This window comes from Oncorhynchus mykiss, chromosome 26, assembly GCF_013265735.2.
Source record: "Oncorhynchus mykiss isolate Arlee chromosome 26, USDA_OmykA_1.1, whole genome shotgun sequence".
NCBI classification, from domain to species: Eukaryota; Metazoa; Chordata; class Actinopteri; order Salmoniformes; family Salmonidae; genus Oncorhynchus; species Oncorhynchus mykiss.
The window spans coordinates 40,433,700-40,450,817 of NC_048590.1; the positions used below are offsets into that span (position 1 = coordinate 40,433,700).

A 17,118-nucleotide genomic window follows, 5' to 3' on the forward strand; every position below is an offset into this window, starting at 1 on the left:
AAACAACAACACAGAGTTACACATGGAATAAACAAATGTACAGTCAATAACACAATAGGAAAAAATCTATATTTAAGACTTCATAAATACATGGTCCTCATGCGTGTCCCTTTGATTTGTGATGTAAGTTTTTTATGGCTATTTCTAGGATGATAAGGTAAGATAGTTATCAGTGAGTCAAATTGAATTAATTGAAAAGACTAGAAATGTTACAGATCTATACTGTGATGTGACAGCGACAGCTTCCGGTAGAAAAGCGAACTACAATACCAGAAAGAATAATGCAGTACTATGCTGAAACCGGCGTAGTGTTTGGTGGCGCTGTAGAGCTGCGATGTGTTTGTTGTCTCCGAAGACCCGTCAAGATGTCTGACATGGAAGATGATTTTATGTGCGACGATGAAGAAGATTATGATCTGGTAAGCGTAAGTTTACATAATACGTTTCTATTTCCTTGTTTATTGATGTTTAATCAGAGCTGTTTCCTTAGCTAGTATATTTTCATTAGCTAGGTCGGAGCAGGGGAGTTAGCTAGTTAGGTAGCTAAACTACCTAGATAGCTAGTTCAGCTAACGTTAGCATAAAGGCGAGGATAGCTTGCAGTTGCTGCTAGTGCTAGCTAAGCTCGGCTGCTTGGCATGGGGGAAACTGAGTTTGCTATAGTATACTGAGTTAGCTATACTAGTCAATTTATTATAGCATGTTATGTTACCATAGCTAGCCACAAACACAACCGTTTAGCTAGCTAGGTGTAGATAACTACCCTGTGGCCGCGCATGCGCCGTTGCTGGTTAGAGAAAACAGCTAGCTACTTAGACTCATTAGTAAACAACTATGGCAAGCCGTTAGCACAATCATAACATCTCTGTCACGTTATCAATCTTTGTTGTATTAACTCATAGCCAGCTAACTTATGTCCTGAGTTTATGTCTCAACCCAGGAATATTCCGAGGACAGTAACTCAGAGCCAAATGTCGACTTGGAAAACCAGTACTACAATTCCAAAGCACTGAAGGAGGATGACCCCAAAGCAGCTCTCAACAGCTTTCAGAAGGTGGGTACTGGCTACTCACTCGCTCCACTCACTCACAGATTGATGAGTGTACGATGGTAATGTATACTCTCTATTGGCAGGTATTGGAGCTGGAGGGAGAGAAGGGAGAATGGGGGTTCAAAGCCCTAAAACAGATGATCAAAATCAACTTCAAGCTAGTAAGAAATGAAATGCTCTGTGGTGTTGTCTCAAAATGTCTACTCTCCGTCTCTGAGTCCGTATGATTAGTGCTTGTGAGTTTGTCTTTATGACATACTGTCATTCCCACTGCAACTTCAATGCCCTGTCTCCTGTCGAACTGTGTGTGTCCTGCAGACCAACTTCCCAGAGATGATGTCTCGGTACAAGCAGCTGTTGACGTACATCAGGAGCGCTGTGACCAGAAACTACTCAGAGAAGTCCATCAACTCCATCCTAGACTACATCTCCACCTCCAAACAGGTATAGACGCAATACCTGGAACTAGAACAAAGGGTTTTTGGCCTCAAAGCTCAGATCTTTATTTTGGCTCAAATCTCAAGTGATGTGAACTGTTTGTTATTCCATTTAAAAAAACAACTTTTTATCAATATCAATTTCTTACAACTTTTGTCTTATATGGCCAATAAAGTTACTGACTCTGGGTCAGTCCTATTGGTATGAATGAAGTGGTGGCAGTGGTTCCATGTTCTACATGACTGAGGTGTTAATGTAGGCTGAGGTTCATGTTCTGGATGACTGAGGTGTTAATGTAGGCTGAGGTTCATGTTCTACATGACAGGTGTTAATGTAGGCTGAGGTTCATGTTCTACATGACAGGTGTTAATGTAGGCTGAGGTTCATGTTCTGGATGACTGAGGTGTTAATGTAGGCTGAGGTTCAGGTTCTGGATGACTGAGGTGTTAATGTAGGCTGAGGTTCATGTTCTAGATGACTGAGACGTTAATGTAGGCTGAGGTTCATGTTCCAGGTGACTGAGGTGTTAATGTAGGCTGAGGTTCATGTACTGGATGACAGGTGTTAATGTAGGCTGAGGTTCATGTTCTACATGACAGGTGTTAATGTAGGCTGAGGTTCATGTTCTGTATGACTGAGGTGTTAATGTAGGCTGAGGTTCATGTTCTACATGACAGGTGTTAATGTAGGCTGAGGTTCATGTTCTACATGACAGGTGTTAATGTAGGCTGAGGTTCATGTTCCAGGTGACTGAGGTGTTAATGTAGGCTGAGGTTCATGTTCCAGGTGACTGAGGTGTTAATGTAGGCTGAGGTTCATGTTCCAGGTGACTGAGGTGTTAATGTAGGCTGAGGTTCATGTACTGGATGACAGGTGTTAATGTAGGCTGAGGTTCATGTTCTACATGACAGGTGTTAATGTAGGCTGAGGTTCATGTTCCAGGTGACTGAGGTGTTAATGTAGGCTGAGGTTCATGTTCTACATGACAGGTGTTAATGTAGGCTGAGGTTCATGTTCTGGATGACTGAGGTGTTAATGTAGGCTGAGGTTCATGTTCCAGGTGACTGAGGTGTTAATGTAGGCTGAGGTTCATGTACTGGATGACAGGTGTTAATGTAGGCTGAGGTTCATGTTCCAGGTGACTGAGGTGTTAATGTAGGCTGAGGTTCATGTTCCAGGTGACTGAGGTGTTAATGTAGGCTGAGGTTCATGTACTGGATGACAGGTGTTAATGTAGGCTGAGGTTCATGTTCTACATGACAGGTGTTAATGTAGGCTGAGGTTCATGTTCCAGGTGACTGAGGTGTTAATGTAGGCTGAGGTTCATGTTCTACATGACAGGTGTTAATGTAGGCTGAGGTTCATGTTCTGGATGACTGAGGTGTTAATGTAGGCTGAGGTTCATGTTCCAGGTGACTGAGGTGTTAATGTAGGCTGAGGTTCATGTACTGGATGACAGGTGTTAATGTAGGCTGAGGTTCATGTTCCAGGTGACTGAGGTGTTAATGTAGGCTGAGGTTCATGTTCCAGGTGACTGAGGTGTTAATGTAGGCTGAGGTTCATGTACTGGATGACAGGTGTTAATGTAGGCTGAGGTTCATGTTCTACATGACAGGTGTTAATGTAGGCTGAGGTTCATGTTCCAGGTGACTGAGGTGTTAATGTAGGCTGAGGTTCATGTTCCAGGTGACTGAGGTGTTAATGTAGGCTGAGGTTCATGTACTGGATGACAGGTGTTAATGTAGGCTGAGGTTCATGTTCTACATGACAGGTGTTAATGTAGGCTGAGGTTCATGTTCCAGGTGACTGAGGTGTTAATGTAGGCTGAGGTTCATGTTCTACATGACAGGTGTTAATGTAGGCTGAGGTTCATGTTCTGGATGACTGAGGTGTTAATGTAGGCTGAGGTTCATGTTCCAGGTGACTGAGGTGTTAATGTAGGCTGAGGTTCATGTACTGGATGACAGGTGTTAATGTAGGCTGAGGTTCATGTTCCAGGTGACTGAGGTGTTAATGTAGGCTGAGGTTCATGTTCCAGGTGACTGAGGTGTTAATGTAGGCTGAGGGTCATGTTCCAGGTGACTGAGGTGTTAATGTAGGCTGAGGTTCATGTTCCAGGTGACTGAGGTGTTAATGTAGGCTGAGGTTCATGTTCCAGGTGACTGAGGTGTTAATGTAGGCTGAGGTTCATGTTCTAGATGACTGAGGTGTTAATGTAGGCTGAGGTTCATGTTTTAGATGACTGAGGTGTTAATGTAGGCTGAGGTTCATGTTCTAGATGACTGAGGTGTTAATGTAGGCTGAGGTTCATGTTCCAGGTGACTGAGGTGTTAATGTGGGCTGTGGTTGGTTGTTTTATGTGTCACAGATGGACCTGCTGCAGGAGTTTTATGAAACGACGCTGGACGCTCTGAAGGATGCCAAGAACGACAGACTCTGGTTCAAAACTAACACAAAGGTAGGGTGTGTCAAAATAATATCAGCTTTTTCCTAGTGTGCACTCAGTCACTACTTCCCACAAAAATCAAAAAGCAGTGGATTGGTGGTGGCAGGGACTAGTAATTTCCTCTCAAATCAGTAAAGTGAAGTGAACAAGTGAGAATTGGGACATAATGTTTCTGTTTATTTCTATGGGTAGGACAATATCTGATCTGGCAGTTTGTCAGGCCTCTGTGTTTGGGAGTTTCTACCTCTGCAAAGCCCTAGACTGGTAGCGAGATCTGTTTGTGTTAAATTGTTTGCCAAACATCACCCTAACATCCTTATTTAGTGATAGTTATAGCACAAACATAGAAGTTGTTGTTGTCTCTCAGCCTGTTTTAACTGTCGTCCTCGTGTTGTCTCTCAGCCTGTTTTAACTGTCGTCCTCGTGTTGTCTCTCAGCCTGTTTTAACTAAAGTCCTCTTGTTGTCTCTCAGCCTGTTTTAACTGTCGTCCTCGTGTTGTCTCTCAGCCTGTTTTAACTGTCGTCCTCGTGTTGTCTCTCAGCCTGTTTTAACTAAAGTCCTCTGGTTGTCTCTCAGCCTGTTTTAACTAAAGTCCTCTGGTTGTCTCTCAGCCTGTTTTAACTGTCGTCCTCTTGTCTCTCAGCCTGTTTTAACTAAAGTCCTCTTGTTGTCTCTCAGCCTGTTTTAACTAAAGTCCTCGTGTTGTCTCTCAGCCTGTTTTAACTAAAGTCCTCTGGTTGTCTCTCAGCCTGTTTTAACTAAAGTCCTCTTGTTGTCTCTGAGCCTGTTTTAACTGTAGTCCTCGTGGTGTCTCTCAGCCTGTTAACTGTAGTCCTCGTGTTGTCTCTCAGCCTGTTTTAACTGTAGTCCTCGTGTTGTCTCTCAGCCTGTTTTAACTGTAGTCCTCGTGTTGTCTCTCAGCCTGTTTTAACTGTAGTCCTCGTGTTGTCTCTCAGCCTGTTTTAACTGTAGTCCTCGTGTTGTCTCTCAGCCTGTTAACTGTAGTCCTCGTGTTGTCTCTCAGCCTGTTTTAACTGTAGTCCTCGTGTTGTCTCTCAGCCTGTTTTAACTGTAGTCCTCGTGTTGTCTCTCAGCCTGTTTTAACTGTCGTCCTCGTGTTGTCTCTCAGCCTGTTTTAACTGTCGTCCTCGTGTTGTCTCTCAGCCTGTTTTAACTGTAGTCCTCGTGTTGTCTCTCAGCCTGTTTTAACTGTAGTCCTCGTGTTGTCTCTCAGCCTGTTTTAACTGTCGTCCTCGTGTTGTCTCTCAGCCTGTTTTAACTAAAGTCCTATTGTTGTCTCTCAGCCTGTTTTAACTAAAGTCCTCTTGTTGTCTCTCAGCCTGTTTTAACTGCCGTCCTCGTGTTGTCTCTCAGCCTGTTTTAACTGTCGTCCTCTTGTTGTCTCTCAGCCTGTTTTAACTTTCGTCCTCGTGTTGTCTCTCAGCCTGTTTTAACTGTCGTCCTCGTGTTGTCTCTCAGCCTGTTTTAACTAAAGTCCTCTTGTTGTCTCTCAGCCTGTTTTAACTGTCGTCCTCGTGTTGTCTCTCAGCCTGTTTTAACTGTCGTCCTCGTGTTGTCTCTCAGCCTGTTTTAACTAAAGTCCTCTGGTTGTCTCTCAGCCTGTTTTAACTGTCGTCCTCGTGTTGTCTCTCAGCCTGTTTTAACTGTCGTCCTCGTGTTGTCTCTCAGCCTGTTTTAACTGTCGTCCTCGTGTTGTCTCTCAGCCTGTTTTAACTAAAGTCCTATTGTTGTCTCTCAGCCTGTTTTAACTAAAGTCCTCTGGTTGTCTCTCAGCCTGTTTTAACTAAAGTCCTCTGGTTGTCTCTCAGCTGGGCAAGCTGTACCTGGAGAGAGAGGAATTTGGGAAGTTACAGAAGATCCTCAGACAGCTGCACCAGTCCTGTCAGGTACAGTAAGACAGGTGGTAGTCTGAGACAACGCTTAGTCTGATGGGGTTTACACAGCCATCTGAGTAGCTAAGTTCCCAATATGGCTGCTAGCAGTATTTTTGTTGTTGTTGTATACTGGTATGATCTGTTATGTTGTATATCTATGTGCACTGGAGACAGATGATGTTGCAGATATATGGTCTGTTATGTGTATATCTGATCTGTTAAGTTCTATATCTATGTGCAGTGCAGACAAAGGATATTGGGGATCTATGGTCTTTTATGTGTGTGTGATCTGTAATGGTGTATATCTATGTCTCTCTCTAGACAGATGACGGGGAGGACGACCTAAAGAAAGGCACCCAGCTCCTGGAGATCTATGCTCTGGAGATCCAGATGTACACAGCCCAGAAGAACAACAAGAAGCTGAAGGCCCTGTATGAACAGTCCCTGCACATCAAGTCTGCTATCCCTCACCCACTCATTATGGGAGTCATCAGGGGTGTGTTACCACCGTAGACAGATGAAACCCTGAAGGCAGCATAGCTGTCAACATTATTATATTTTACATGTATTGCATTGGAGCCACACACACAGCGGTTTACATTGAATAAATACATTGACCATAGAAAAAGAATCCCCCTTAGAACTATTATTCTATGGTTACGCCTTGTAAACTGACGTGTAGGAAAACTCGGGGAGGTTTGCCACTATCGTGGATAAAATCGATAATATTGTATAAGATGGTAAAAAGATGTGTGTGTGTCAGTCACTGTGTGTGTTTATGTGATGTAATAACAGGCCTGTTCCTGTTTTGTCTCCTTCCCCAGAGTGTGGGGGTAAGATGCACCTGAGAGAGGGGGAGTTTGAGAAGGCCCACACAGACTTCTTTGAGGCGTTTAAGAACTACGATGAGTCAGGCAGCCCCAGGAGAACCACCTGTCTGAAGTACCTGGTGCTGGCCAACATGCTCATGAAGTCTGGAATCAACCCTTTCGACTCACAGGAGGTACAACACTCATTCAATTCAGTTTAGTTAAGTCCAGTTAAATGAAATGTTATTTATCCCCTAAGAGCAATTACTAACATTATCATTATGGAACCATACACGAGGTGGAGGCATCCCGTACCTTTATATTGTTGGAGGCAACATTGCATTAATCAAATTCAAATCACCTGCAGCAAACACTGCTTGATAAAGTGTTGTATTACAGTGGCTGTTCTTATTGTGTTTTTCTGTGACAGGCCAAACCCTATAAAAACGACCCAGAGATCTTGGCCATGACAAATCTAGTAAGGTAAGAACACGTGTGTGCTTCTAGTCATCCATGGCGGTGTTGCTGATATTTTAGGGTAGAAAGCCAAGGCATCAGTTAAACAATAACGTCACTATTTACAACCTATTTCCACTTATTTGTGCTGAGTTGTCAGTTGACCCAAACTGTTATTGTTTTACATCACATATAAGTGGTTGATGGAGGTGCAACATAGTGAAGATACCCTTTAACCACGGGTTCAACTGTGGCGTCTCTTCAACCTAATTTATGATCAGTCTGGGATCCACGACACAGAGGGTCTGCTCTGTGATTTTGATGCTCTGACACCTCTCTCTCAAAATGTAAAACAAGGCTGAGGCCTCCGTGAGCTCGTGTTTGTTTCCCAGACGATGACTGGTTGACAGGTGTAGTTGGGGAGGGGTTTCTGGTATGTCTGCTCTGAACAGTGTGAGAAGCATGAATGCCCTACCGTTCACGGGCTCCACATTCGTTAACACAGCGGATGCTGGATTGAATGGCATCGACCATAAAAAGCCCATTTGAAAGCCATTTGCTCTTTAGCTCTGGTCTCCTCCCTTAACACCATGGGACCACGCAGCCATCATACCGCTCAGGAAGGAGACGCCTTTTGTCTCCTAGAGATGAACGTACTTTGGTGCGAAAAGTATAAATCAATCCCAGAACAACAGCAAAGGACCTTGTGAAGATGCTGGAGGAAACGGGTACAAAAGTATCTATTTCCACAGTAAAACGAGTCCTATATCGACATAACCTGAAAGGCCGCTCTGCAAGGAAGAAGCCACTGCTCCAAAACCGTCATAAAAAAGCCAGACAACGGTTTGCAACTGCACATTGGGACAAAGATCATACTTTTTGGAGAAATGTCCTCTAGTCTGATGAAACAAAAATATAACTGTTTGGCCAAAATGACCATCATTATGTTTGGAGGAAAAAGGAGGAGGCTTGCAAGGCGAAGAACACCATCCCAACCGTGAAGCACAGGGGTGGCAGCATCATGTTGTGGGAGTGCTTTGCTGCAGGAAGACTGGTGCACTTCACAAAATAGATGGCATTATGAGGAAGGACAATTGTGTGGATATATTGAAGCAACAGCTCGAGACATCAGTCAAGAAGTTAAAGCTTGGTCACAAATGGGTCTTCCATAAGGACAATGACCCCAAGCATACTTCCAAAGTTGTGGCAAAATGGCTTAAGGACAACAAAGTCAAGGTATTGGAGTGGCCATCACAAAGCCCTGACCTCAATCCCATTGAAGATTTGTGGACAGAACTGAAAAAGCGTGTGTGAGCAAGGATGCCTACAAACCTGACTCAGTTACACCAGCTCTGTCAGGAGGAATGGGCCAAAATTCACCCAACTTATTGTGGGAAGCTTGTGGAAGTCTACCCAAAACGTTTGACCTTAGTTAAACAATTTAAAGGCAATGCTACCAAATACTAATTGAGTGTACGTAAACTTCTGACCCACTGGGAATGCGATGAAAGAAATAAAAGCTGAAATAAATCACTCTCTACTATTATTATTTCACATTCTTAAAATAAAGTGGTGATCCTAACTGACCTAAAACAGGTAATTATTGCTAGGATTAAATGTCAGGAATTGTGAAAGTAAGAATAAATGTATTTGGCTAAGGTGTATGTAAACTTCTGACTTCAACTGTCTGTCATTATTTTATGGATTGTAATGTCATTATTCTAACCCAGTGACTGTTCTACTGTTGTGTGTCTACTCTCAGCTCCTATCAGAATAATGACATCACAGAGTTTGAGAAGATACTGAAGACCAACCATAGTAGTATCATGGATGACCCCTTCATCAGAGAACACATAGAGGGTGAGTGGTGTTTGTGTGCCTGTGTGTATATGTGTGGGCTTTCTCACATTTGTTGATGAACGAAACATGGAAGTATTGCATTGAAGACGAGGTTTCAACAAACTTGAGACAAACTGTACCAGTATCTGCATATTGAGATGATGTGCCCTGGTGGACGGGGTGAGAGTGGACGGGGTGAGTGTGCCCTGGTGGACGGGGTGAGGGTGGACGGGGTGAGTGTGGCCTGGTGGACGGGGTGAGGGTGCCCTGGTGGACGGGGGTGAGGGCGCCCTGGTGGACGGGGGTGAGGGCGCCCTGGTGGACGGGGGTGAGGGCGCCCTGGTGGACGGGGGTGAGGGCGCCCTGGTGGACGGGGGTGAGGGCGCCCTGGTGGACGGGGGTGAGGGCGCCCTGGTGGACGGGGTGAGAGTGGACGGGGTGAGGGCGCCCTGGTGGACGGGGGTGAGGGCGCCCTGGTGGACGGGGGTGAGGGCGCCCTGGTGGACGGGGTGAGAGTGGACGGGGTGAGAGTGCCCTGGTGGACGGGGGTGAATGTGCCCTGGTGGACTGGATGAGTGTGCCCTGGTGGACGGGGTGAGGGTGGACGGGGTGAGTGTGCCCTGGTGGACTGGGTGAGTGTGCCCTGGTGGACGGGGTGAGGGTGGACGGGGTGAGTGTGGCCTGGTGGACGGGGTGAGAGTGCCCTGGTGGACGGGGGTGAGTGTGGACTGGGTGAGTGTGCCCTGGTGGACGGGGTGAGTGTGGCCTGGTGGACGGGGTGAGTGTGGCCTGGTGGACGGGGTGAGGGTGCCCTGGTGGACGGGGTGAGGGTGCCCTGGTGGACGGGGTGAGAGTGGACGGTGTGAGTGTGGACGGGGTGAGGGTGCCCTTGTGGACGGGGTGAGGGTGGACAGGGTGAGGGTGCCCTGGTGGACGGGGTGCCCTGGTGGACGGGGTGCCCTGGTGGACGGGGTGAGAGTGCCCTGGTGGACGGGGGTGAGTGTGCCCTGGTGGACGGGGGTGAGTGTGCCCTGGTGGACGGGGGTGAGGGTGGACGGGGGTGTGTGTGCCCTGGTGGACGGGGGTGTGTGTGTGCCCTGGTGGACGGGGGTGTGTGTGTGACCTGGTGGACGGGGGTGTGTGTGACCTGGTGGACGGGGGTGTGTGTGCCCTGGTGGATTGGGTGTGGACTGAAGAGAGACTGATCAGTGCTGTTTTGTCTTATTTTCCAGAGCTGCTGCGGAACATCAGGACCCAGGTCCTTATCGCGCTCATCAAGCCTTACACTAGAATACACATCCCATTCATCTCTAAGGTAAGTCTGAGGACAGCACTGGCATCTGGACTAACTAGCCTGGTCCCAGATCTGTTTGTGTGCTTTTTTGCCAATTCCTATGGTCATTGGCATGATGATTTTTACAATAAGAGTTGGTAGGACAGCACAAACAGATCTGAGACCAGGCTAGAGTTAATCATTGACTTCACTGTGTGTATTGATAATGTATCTGATAATGAACTTTGCTGAGTAGATCATGTATTTATTAGGTCACTGATGTTGCTGTTTGGATTGATCAAAGTGTAACGCCCTGTGTTCTGTCTCCTCTGTCTCAGGAGCTGAACATAGATGTTTGTGACGTGGAGAGTTTGTTGGTGCAGTGCATATTGGACAAGTAAGTTTGTCCTAGACATGCATCTGATCTGTGGCCCAAACTACCATTTAGGAGAGTAGAATCCACTGTTAGCAAAAGTGTTTTGCATCAAACAGACATTCATGCCATGGAAGACTTGTATGTTTTCTCTAGACTCTTCCGTATTTCTATGAGAGGCTTCAGTCAGTGTAGATGAAGGGGAGGAGACGGGTTAAAGAAGGATTTTAAAGCCTTGAGACATGGATCGCTGATGGGTTTCCTGTGTGTATCAGGATGGTCCACCACCCAAAGGACATCTAGCCTACTTGACACAACTGTGGGAAGGAAACATTGGATTCAACATGGGCCAGCATCCCCTTTCGACACCTTGTAGAGTCCAGTCCCTGATGAATTGAGGGTGTTCTGAGGGCCAAAGGGTGCAACTCTATATTAGGAAGGTGTTCCTAATGTTTTGTATGCTCGAGGGCTTACCCCATTTAGTCGATTGTTTGGTCAATAGGCTGTTGGTCAACCAAGATTTTTTTCAGTCGAGCAGTGGCAAATACATTCTAAAAAATGATGGCACACGAGACACCTGTCTGATTCACGCCTGTCTGAGTGGACTAATCCATTGCAGGCCGCGGGATGGTACACCAGTATCACCAGCAGTACATTTTACATAAATGACCAACATTTCTTATCTACATTGTTTGGTTACTGTCATTTATTTTAATGCGTTCACAATATTATTATTCCAGTCGTACCGTTGTCATTGTAGGAGTGGACACATTGTTAGCCGAGTGTGTGCCAATTTGGGGATCGGATAGTATTTCTGATTGTCTTAACTCCCCATCACTGTGGAGCTTCTCAAATACATGTTTTCTTCGCCTTCAACAGCAAGTAAACAAAGTCTGTTTTTACATCCATCGAGAATGAAAATAGTTCCTCAACGTAGCCTATTTCAAAAATATTTCCAGCTCTTTCGATAACCACTCGGCATGAGAGGGAAAAAATGTAATACCCTGATCGGGTGGAAACGTCATAAAGGCCCACCTGATTACTTCTGATGTGATTTATGGGATATTTATTTTTATCAGGATTTTTTCTACCTGCGGGTATTTGTTGGCATTATGTAGGCTATTTTTACCTATTGACAATAGAAGTTATTTTTTCATTAGGTAGAATTCTTATTGACCACATGACATTGATTTTGAGATATGAAGACTTTATTATAAATTAAATGAAACTGTTTTACAAAAATGTGCATATGAAAATCATAACTGGCACGTAGATCAGTAGAAATGGTACAATAACTTGCCAATCCAAGTAGAAAAGGGTGATGACCATTGGTGTAGCCTATTACCGGCTACTTCAGGAGCCTAACGGCAGAAGCTGCAAAGGCCGGCAGAAGCTGCAAAGGCCAGCAGCAGCGGGAAGAGGAGGGTCTGGTTGGGAACAGGTTTTTGTCTTTCTGGTTAGGCTATATTGATCTCTGGCTCCCTCTTTGGTCATTTGTGTCTTTATTTTTAATTGCAGTGCTTAAAGCATCAGACATGCTCAGTAGTCAACATATAGTTGATTTTATTCAAACAATAGGGTGTGTCTATATATGTAAAAATAAACATACACAAACTATTTTTTGTTGTTGGGACAGCCCTAGTATACTCAGTGTATAGTGTACCTGGCTGACAGAGGCATCACAAGACGAAGCAAAGCATGTTTCTTGTGCATGAGTGTTAAGACATGTTTCGTGTACGGGGATCATTTGAATTCCTCATTTCTCAGTTCCTCATAGTTTCCACCCTGCACCTTGAGGAATGCAGGAGGCCAGCATGGGTCTCTGTCTCTCTCCCTCTCTCTCTCTCTCCGTCTCTGTTTGTGGTGTTATTCTTCCCTGTTTAATTTATTGCAGATCTGTCATTTATTACTGGTTTCATTATTTAGTTTAGAAGTAGTGTACGTGCACACATTCAGTAACTTGCAGGCTACAAAAAGTAAACTGATGAAAGATACCTGTAAACTGTTGATTGCTCCCGCAGTTTTATTGTGCAACGTTTTGACCCAAAGGTCCTTGTCAGCCGGATGAAGATCTTTTGATCAAAACGTTGGGAGAAATCAACAGTTTACAGGTAGGTGTCTTATCTAGCGTGTCTTTATTATTTCCCATGCTACTGTAGCAGACTGCTGCGTATTGTTTACTACCCTCAGCCTGATCAGATCTACAGCCAGTCAACTGGAACAGATTGACATTTGACACTGCATTCCCACTGTTGTCACAGAGCTCAACAGAATATGTACTGTATGTAGTGAAATGTGGAGGTGGTGGAATGTGTTCATCAGACAGCTTAGTGTAGATGTGATAATTGGTTGAGAGAGAGTACACACAGTGGTTCAGATGCTTGACAGAAACCAAACAGTGAAAGAAGTTCAATAATGACTCCAACTAATGCTATCCACAGTGATTTGTGTAATTTAAACCATAATCAAATGCAAATATTGATGTTGTTGATCCCATTTTTATATAAAACTGCATTGTTTTATACAATATTGTTTGATCCATTTCTAAATGTTTTCCTGACCAAGATGGAAAGAATGTTTAGTCATGTTGCTAGGATGCCAATGTCCATTCTTGTGTTGTATTTATTGAACCATTGTTCTCTGATCTCTCTTGTGCTGTGGTTTCCTCCCTGTAGCACCATCCAAGGCCGTATCGACCAGGTCAACCAGCTGTTGGAGCTAGACTACCAGAAGAGAGGAGGGGCGCGCTACACTGCCTTAGACAAATGGACTAAACAACTCAACTCTCTCAACCAAGCCATCGTCAGCAAACTCACATGATTCTGACTGACATGTGACAATGGACAGCACTGAAAGATAGGAAGGAGAATCTCAATCAACTGTTCCAATGTGTCAGAATAGAAACCAAACGATCCAGTGTGGATGGGCTGAGCGGAGAGGAGCACCACAGCAGCACAGAGATGTTTTGTGATCTGACGCTGCGTTTCCCAGAGAAGGAGAGATACTGCTTTCTAGAAGACATCAGCGCTCTCTAAGGGACATCTCGGTTTACGTCAAGCCCTTCGTGTTTGTTTTTCACAAGACTTTAGTAGAATGATTTAAGAAATATCACTGTCAACACCTTTTTAAAAGTGCTGTATTTTTTTCAGTGGGCAGTTTGAGTACAATAACACAATGGTTTATTTGTGCCTGTTGACTGGCAGCTGGTGTTGGGAAACCTTTTTCACAACATGTAGCTGCAGCATTGAATGCACGTTGGCTGTTGTGAATAAAACAAACTAATGTTCTCCAACTGTGTTTACTGTATATGACATTTCAATGTAGGTCTAGATACCGTCTACTTTTCAGCTCTCATGCTCTCATTGGTTCCATACTATATTATTTGAAAAAATCAATATTATTTGGTAGTTGCAACAGACTCCTGTTCTTAGTGTTAGTCAATTGTTTGTGTGCAGAAACTTATGAATAGATAGATTCACTCCCATCACTGAAAATGTATCTATGTCATCAATCACATTGCAAACAGAACAGTAGCAAAGCAGAAATCTGTTAGAATCATAATCCAAAGGTTGATTCGGTGTTGTAGGCTAGACATACAGTTGAAGTCGGAAGTTTACATACACTTTGGTTGTAGCCATTAAAACTCGTTTTTCAACCACTCCACACATTTCTTGTTAACAAACTATAGTTTTGGCAAGTCGGTCAGGACATCTACTTTGTGCATGACACAAGTCAATTTTCTAACAATTGTTTACAGACTAATTATTTCACTGTATCACAATTCCAGTGAGTCAGAAGTTTACATACATTAAGTTGACTGTGCCTTTAAACAGCTTGGAGAATTCCAGAAAATTATGTCATGGCTTTCTGATAGGCTAATTTACATCATTTGAGTCAATTGGAGGTGTACCTGTGGATGTATTTCAAGGCCTGCCTTCAAACTCAGTGTCTCTTTGCTTGACATCATGGGAAAATCAAAAGAAATCAGCCAAGAAAAATAATTGTTGACCTCAAGTCTGGTTCATCCTTGGGAGCAATTTCCAAACGCCTGAAAGTACCACGTTCAACTGTACAAACAATAGTACGCAAGAATAAACACCAAGGGACCACGTAGCTGTCATACCGCTCAGGAAGAAGATGCGTTTTGTCTCCTAAAGATGAATGTACTGTGGTGCGAAACGTGTAAATCAATCCCAGAACAACAGCAAAGGACCTTGTGAAGATGCTGGAGGAAACAGGTCAAAACTATCTATATCCACAGTAAAACGAGTCTTATATCGACATAACCTGAAAGGCCACTCAGCAAGGAAGAAGCCACTGCTCCAAAACCGTCATATAAAAGCCAGACTACGGTAGGCAACTGCACACGGGGACAAAGATCATACTTTTTGGAGAAATGTCCTCTGGTCTGATGAAACAAAAATAGAACTGTTTGCCCATAATGACCATCAACTATGTTTGGAGGAAAAAGGAGGAGGCTTGCAAGCTGAAGAACACCATCCCAACCGTGAAGCACAGGGGTGGCAGCATCATGTTGTGGGAGTGCTTTGCTGCAGGAAGGACTGGTGCACTTCACAAAATAGATGGCATTATGAGGGAGGAAAATTATGTGGATAAATTGAAGAAACATCAAGACATCAGTCAAAGTTAAAGCTTGGTCGCAAATGGGTCTTCCAAATGGACAATGACCCCAAGCATACTTCCAAAGTTGTGGCAAAATGGCTTAAGGACAACAAAGTCAAGGTATTGGAGTGGCCATCACAAAGCTCTGACCTCAATCCCATTGAAGATTTGTGGGCAGAACTGAAAAAGTGTGTATGAGCAAGGAGGCCTACAAACCTGACTCAGTTACACCAGCTCTGTCAGGAGGATTGGGCAAAAATTCACCCCACTTATTGTGGGAAGCTTGTGGAAGGCTACCCAAAACATTTGACCCAAGTTAAACAATTTAAAGGCAATGCTACCAAATACTAATTGAGTGTATGTAAACTTCTGACCCACTGGGAGTGTGATGAAAGAAATACAAGCTGAAATAAATCACTCTACTATTATGCTGACATTTCACATTCTTAAAATAAAGTGGCAATCCTAACTGACCTAAAACCGGTCATTTTACTAGGATTAAATGTCAGGAATTGTGAAAAACTGAGTTTAAATGTATTTAGCTAAGGTGTATGTAAACTTCCGACTGCAGCTGCTTTACTCAACAAAAAATATATACTTTTTGCACAGTAGGCCTATTTATCCTGGTCCATCAAATCTTATCAGTGACAGACGCCGAAGGCAAAGACGAACATTGTTTGAGACTGTGGGCTTTCCGTCCCAGATGACCAGCTCTTCTGCCATTCCATTCCTACGTTGACACATTCAGTGCTAGCTGAGCTAGCTAGGCAGCAACAGTTCAACTAGGCAGAGGTAAAACAGGGTGTGTTTCACACAAATGGCTCAACATTTACAATGAAGACAATTAAATCACCTATATCTTGACGACCACTGCGTGCTCAATGACGGTCTGCCGCGGTCTCAGCGATTGACATGGACTCTTGTGATAAGGTAAAGACGGATTTTCTCTGCGAAGTAATGACGGAACCGATTATGTCTGGTAACAGGGCACAACTAGCTTTAGTTAGCTAATGGGAATATGAAGCTAGCTAGCTAGGCCCAAAACATATCTGCAGGTAACAATGTCCCTTTAATGTTTTAGAAGTGTCCGTGAGTTTATCCGATGTTTGATTATTGTCAATGATTTGTCATCTAACTAGATCGCTACGCGTAATAGGCATGCGTGTAAGTAAAGACAATTGAACTGGCTAACTAGCCAGTTAGCTAAGCAGCTTTTATACGCTTGTCATTTTGGATGGCCAATATCTCATCTGTTCTCCCTGATATGCTGATCTATGTACTAGATATGTTTTAATTGAGGCTAACTATATTGAGAATCTAACTAAACTAGTTACAGTACCTATACTGTCACAATGTGTTGACATTAATGACAGTTCATGTCAACATATCGGTTGACATGAACTGACTTAGCTATCTGGTGAACTTTGATGTTTGACACACCGTTAAATAACTAGCTAGATAGTTATTATAATACGGACCAGGGTAAGTTAACTGGCTAGGTAGTGAGTGACCAGTTACCCGAAACCTCCAGTCTGCAGTGAGTGTGTGGTAGATTGTTGACAACTAACTAGCCAGCTGATTCGCTCTGGAGGAATGTCCGGTTCTTTTGCATTTGAATCACATTCCATTGAGTGACTCCTGCTGCGCATAGAGTAACTTAACTATGATGCAAGTTAGCTACTCTATGTGGTCTGACTTACTGTAAGTGCCCATTTAAAATGGCATATTTTTCACTAGGCTTAATTCCATGACAGTATATGGCACCATAGTTTAGGCCACAGAAGGCTGCCATCTAGTATACTGCAGGGTAGTGTTTTCAGCTGGTTGGTTAAGGGCTTGACAGTAAGCATTTCACAGTAAGGTCGACACCTGTTGTAATCGGCGCGTGTGACAAATAAAATGTGATTTGATTTG

At 44.0% G+C, this 17,118-nt stretch overlaps 2 protein-coding genes across 10 annotated transcripts in view; both read left to right on the forward strand.

The window, feature by feature from the left end:
* Positions 1-299: 299 nt before the first annotated feature.
* On the forward strand, positions 300-13,873 carry LOC110506791 (COP9 signalosome complex subunit 2). 4 transcript variants are annotated; one of them, XM_021586652.2, is made up of 13 exons: positions 300-419; positions 941-1,054; positions 1,135-1,212; positions 1,370-1,495; positions 3,849-3,947; positions 5,766-5,843; positions 6,153-6,327; positions 6,656-6,834; positions 7,071-7,123; positions 8,859-8,956; positions 10,168-10,250; positions 10,547-10,605; positions 13,257-13,873. In XM_021586652.2, the coding sequence occupies exons 1-13, from the start codon at positions 366-368 to the stop codon at positions 13,399-13,401; spliced, it is 1,341 nt and encodes a 446-aa protein (XP_021442327.1). In that variant the 5' UTR covers positions 300-365; the 3' UTR covers positions 13,402-13,873. The 4 variants fall into 4 exon arrangements, with proteins under 4 accessions (XP_021442327.1, XP_021442329.1, XP_021442326.1 ...); XM_021586654.2 differs by having other exon boundaries at positions 3,858-3,947; XM_021586651.2 differs by having other exon boundaries at positions 325-425.
* A 2,062-nt stretch (positions 13,874-15,935) lies between these two features.
* Positions 15,936-17,118, forward strand: part of LOC110506138 (selenocysteine insertion sequence-binding protein 2-like) — a 35,853-nt gene continuing 34,670 nt past the window's right edge. For all 6 annotated transcript variants that reach the window (XM_036964538.1, XM_036964540.1, XM_036964541.1 and 3 more), the window contains exon 1: positions 15,936-16,134. In XM_036964538.1, coding sequence (XP_036820433.1) covers positions 16,117-16,134 — 18 coding nt within the window. In that variant the 5' untranslated portion in view covers positions 15,936-16,116. The remainder of the gene's footprint in view (positions 16,135-17,118) is intronic.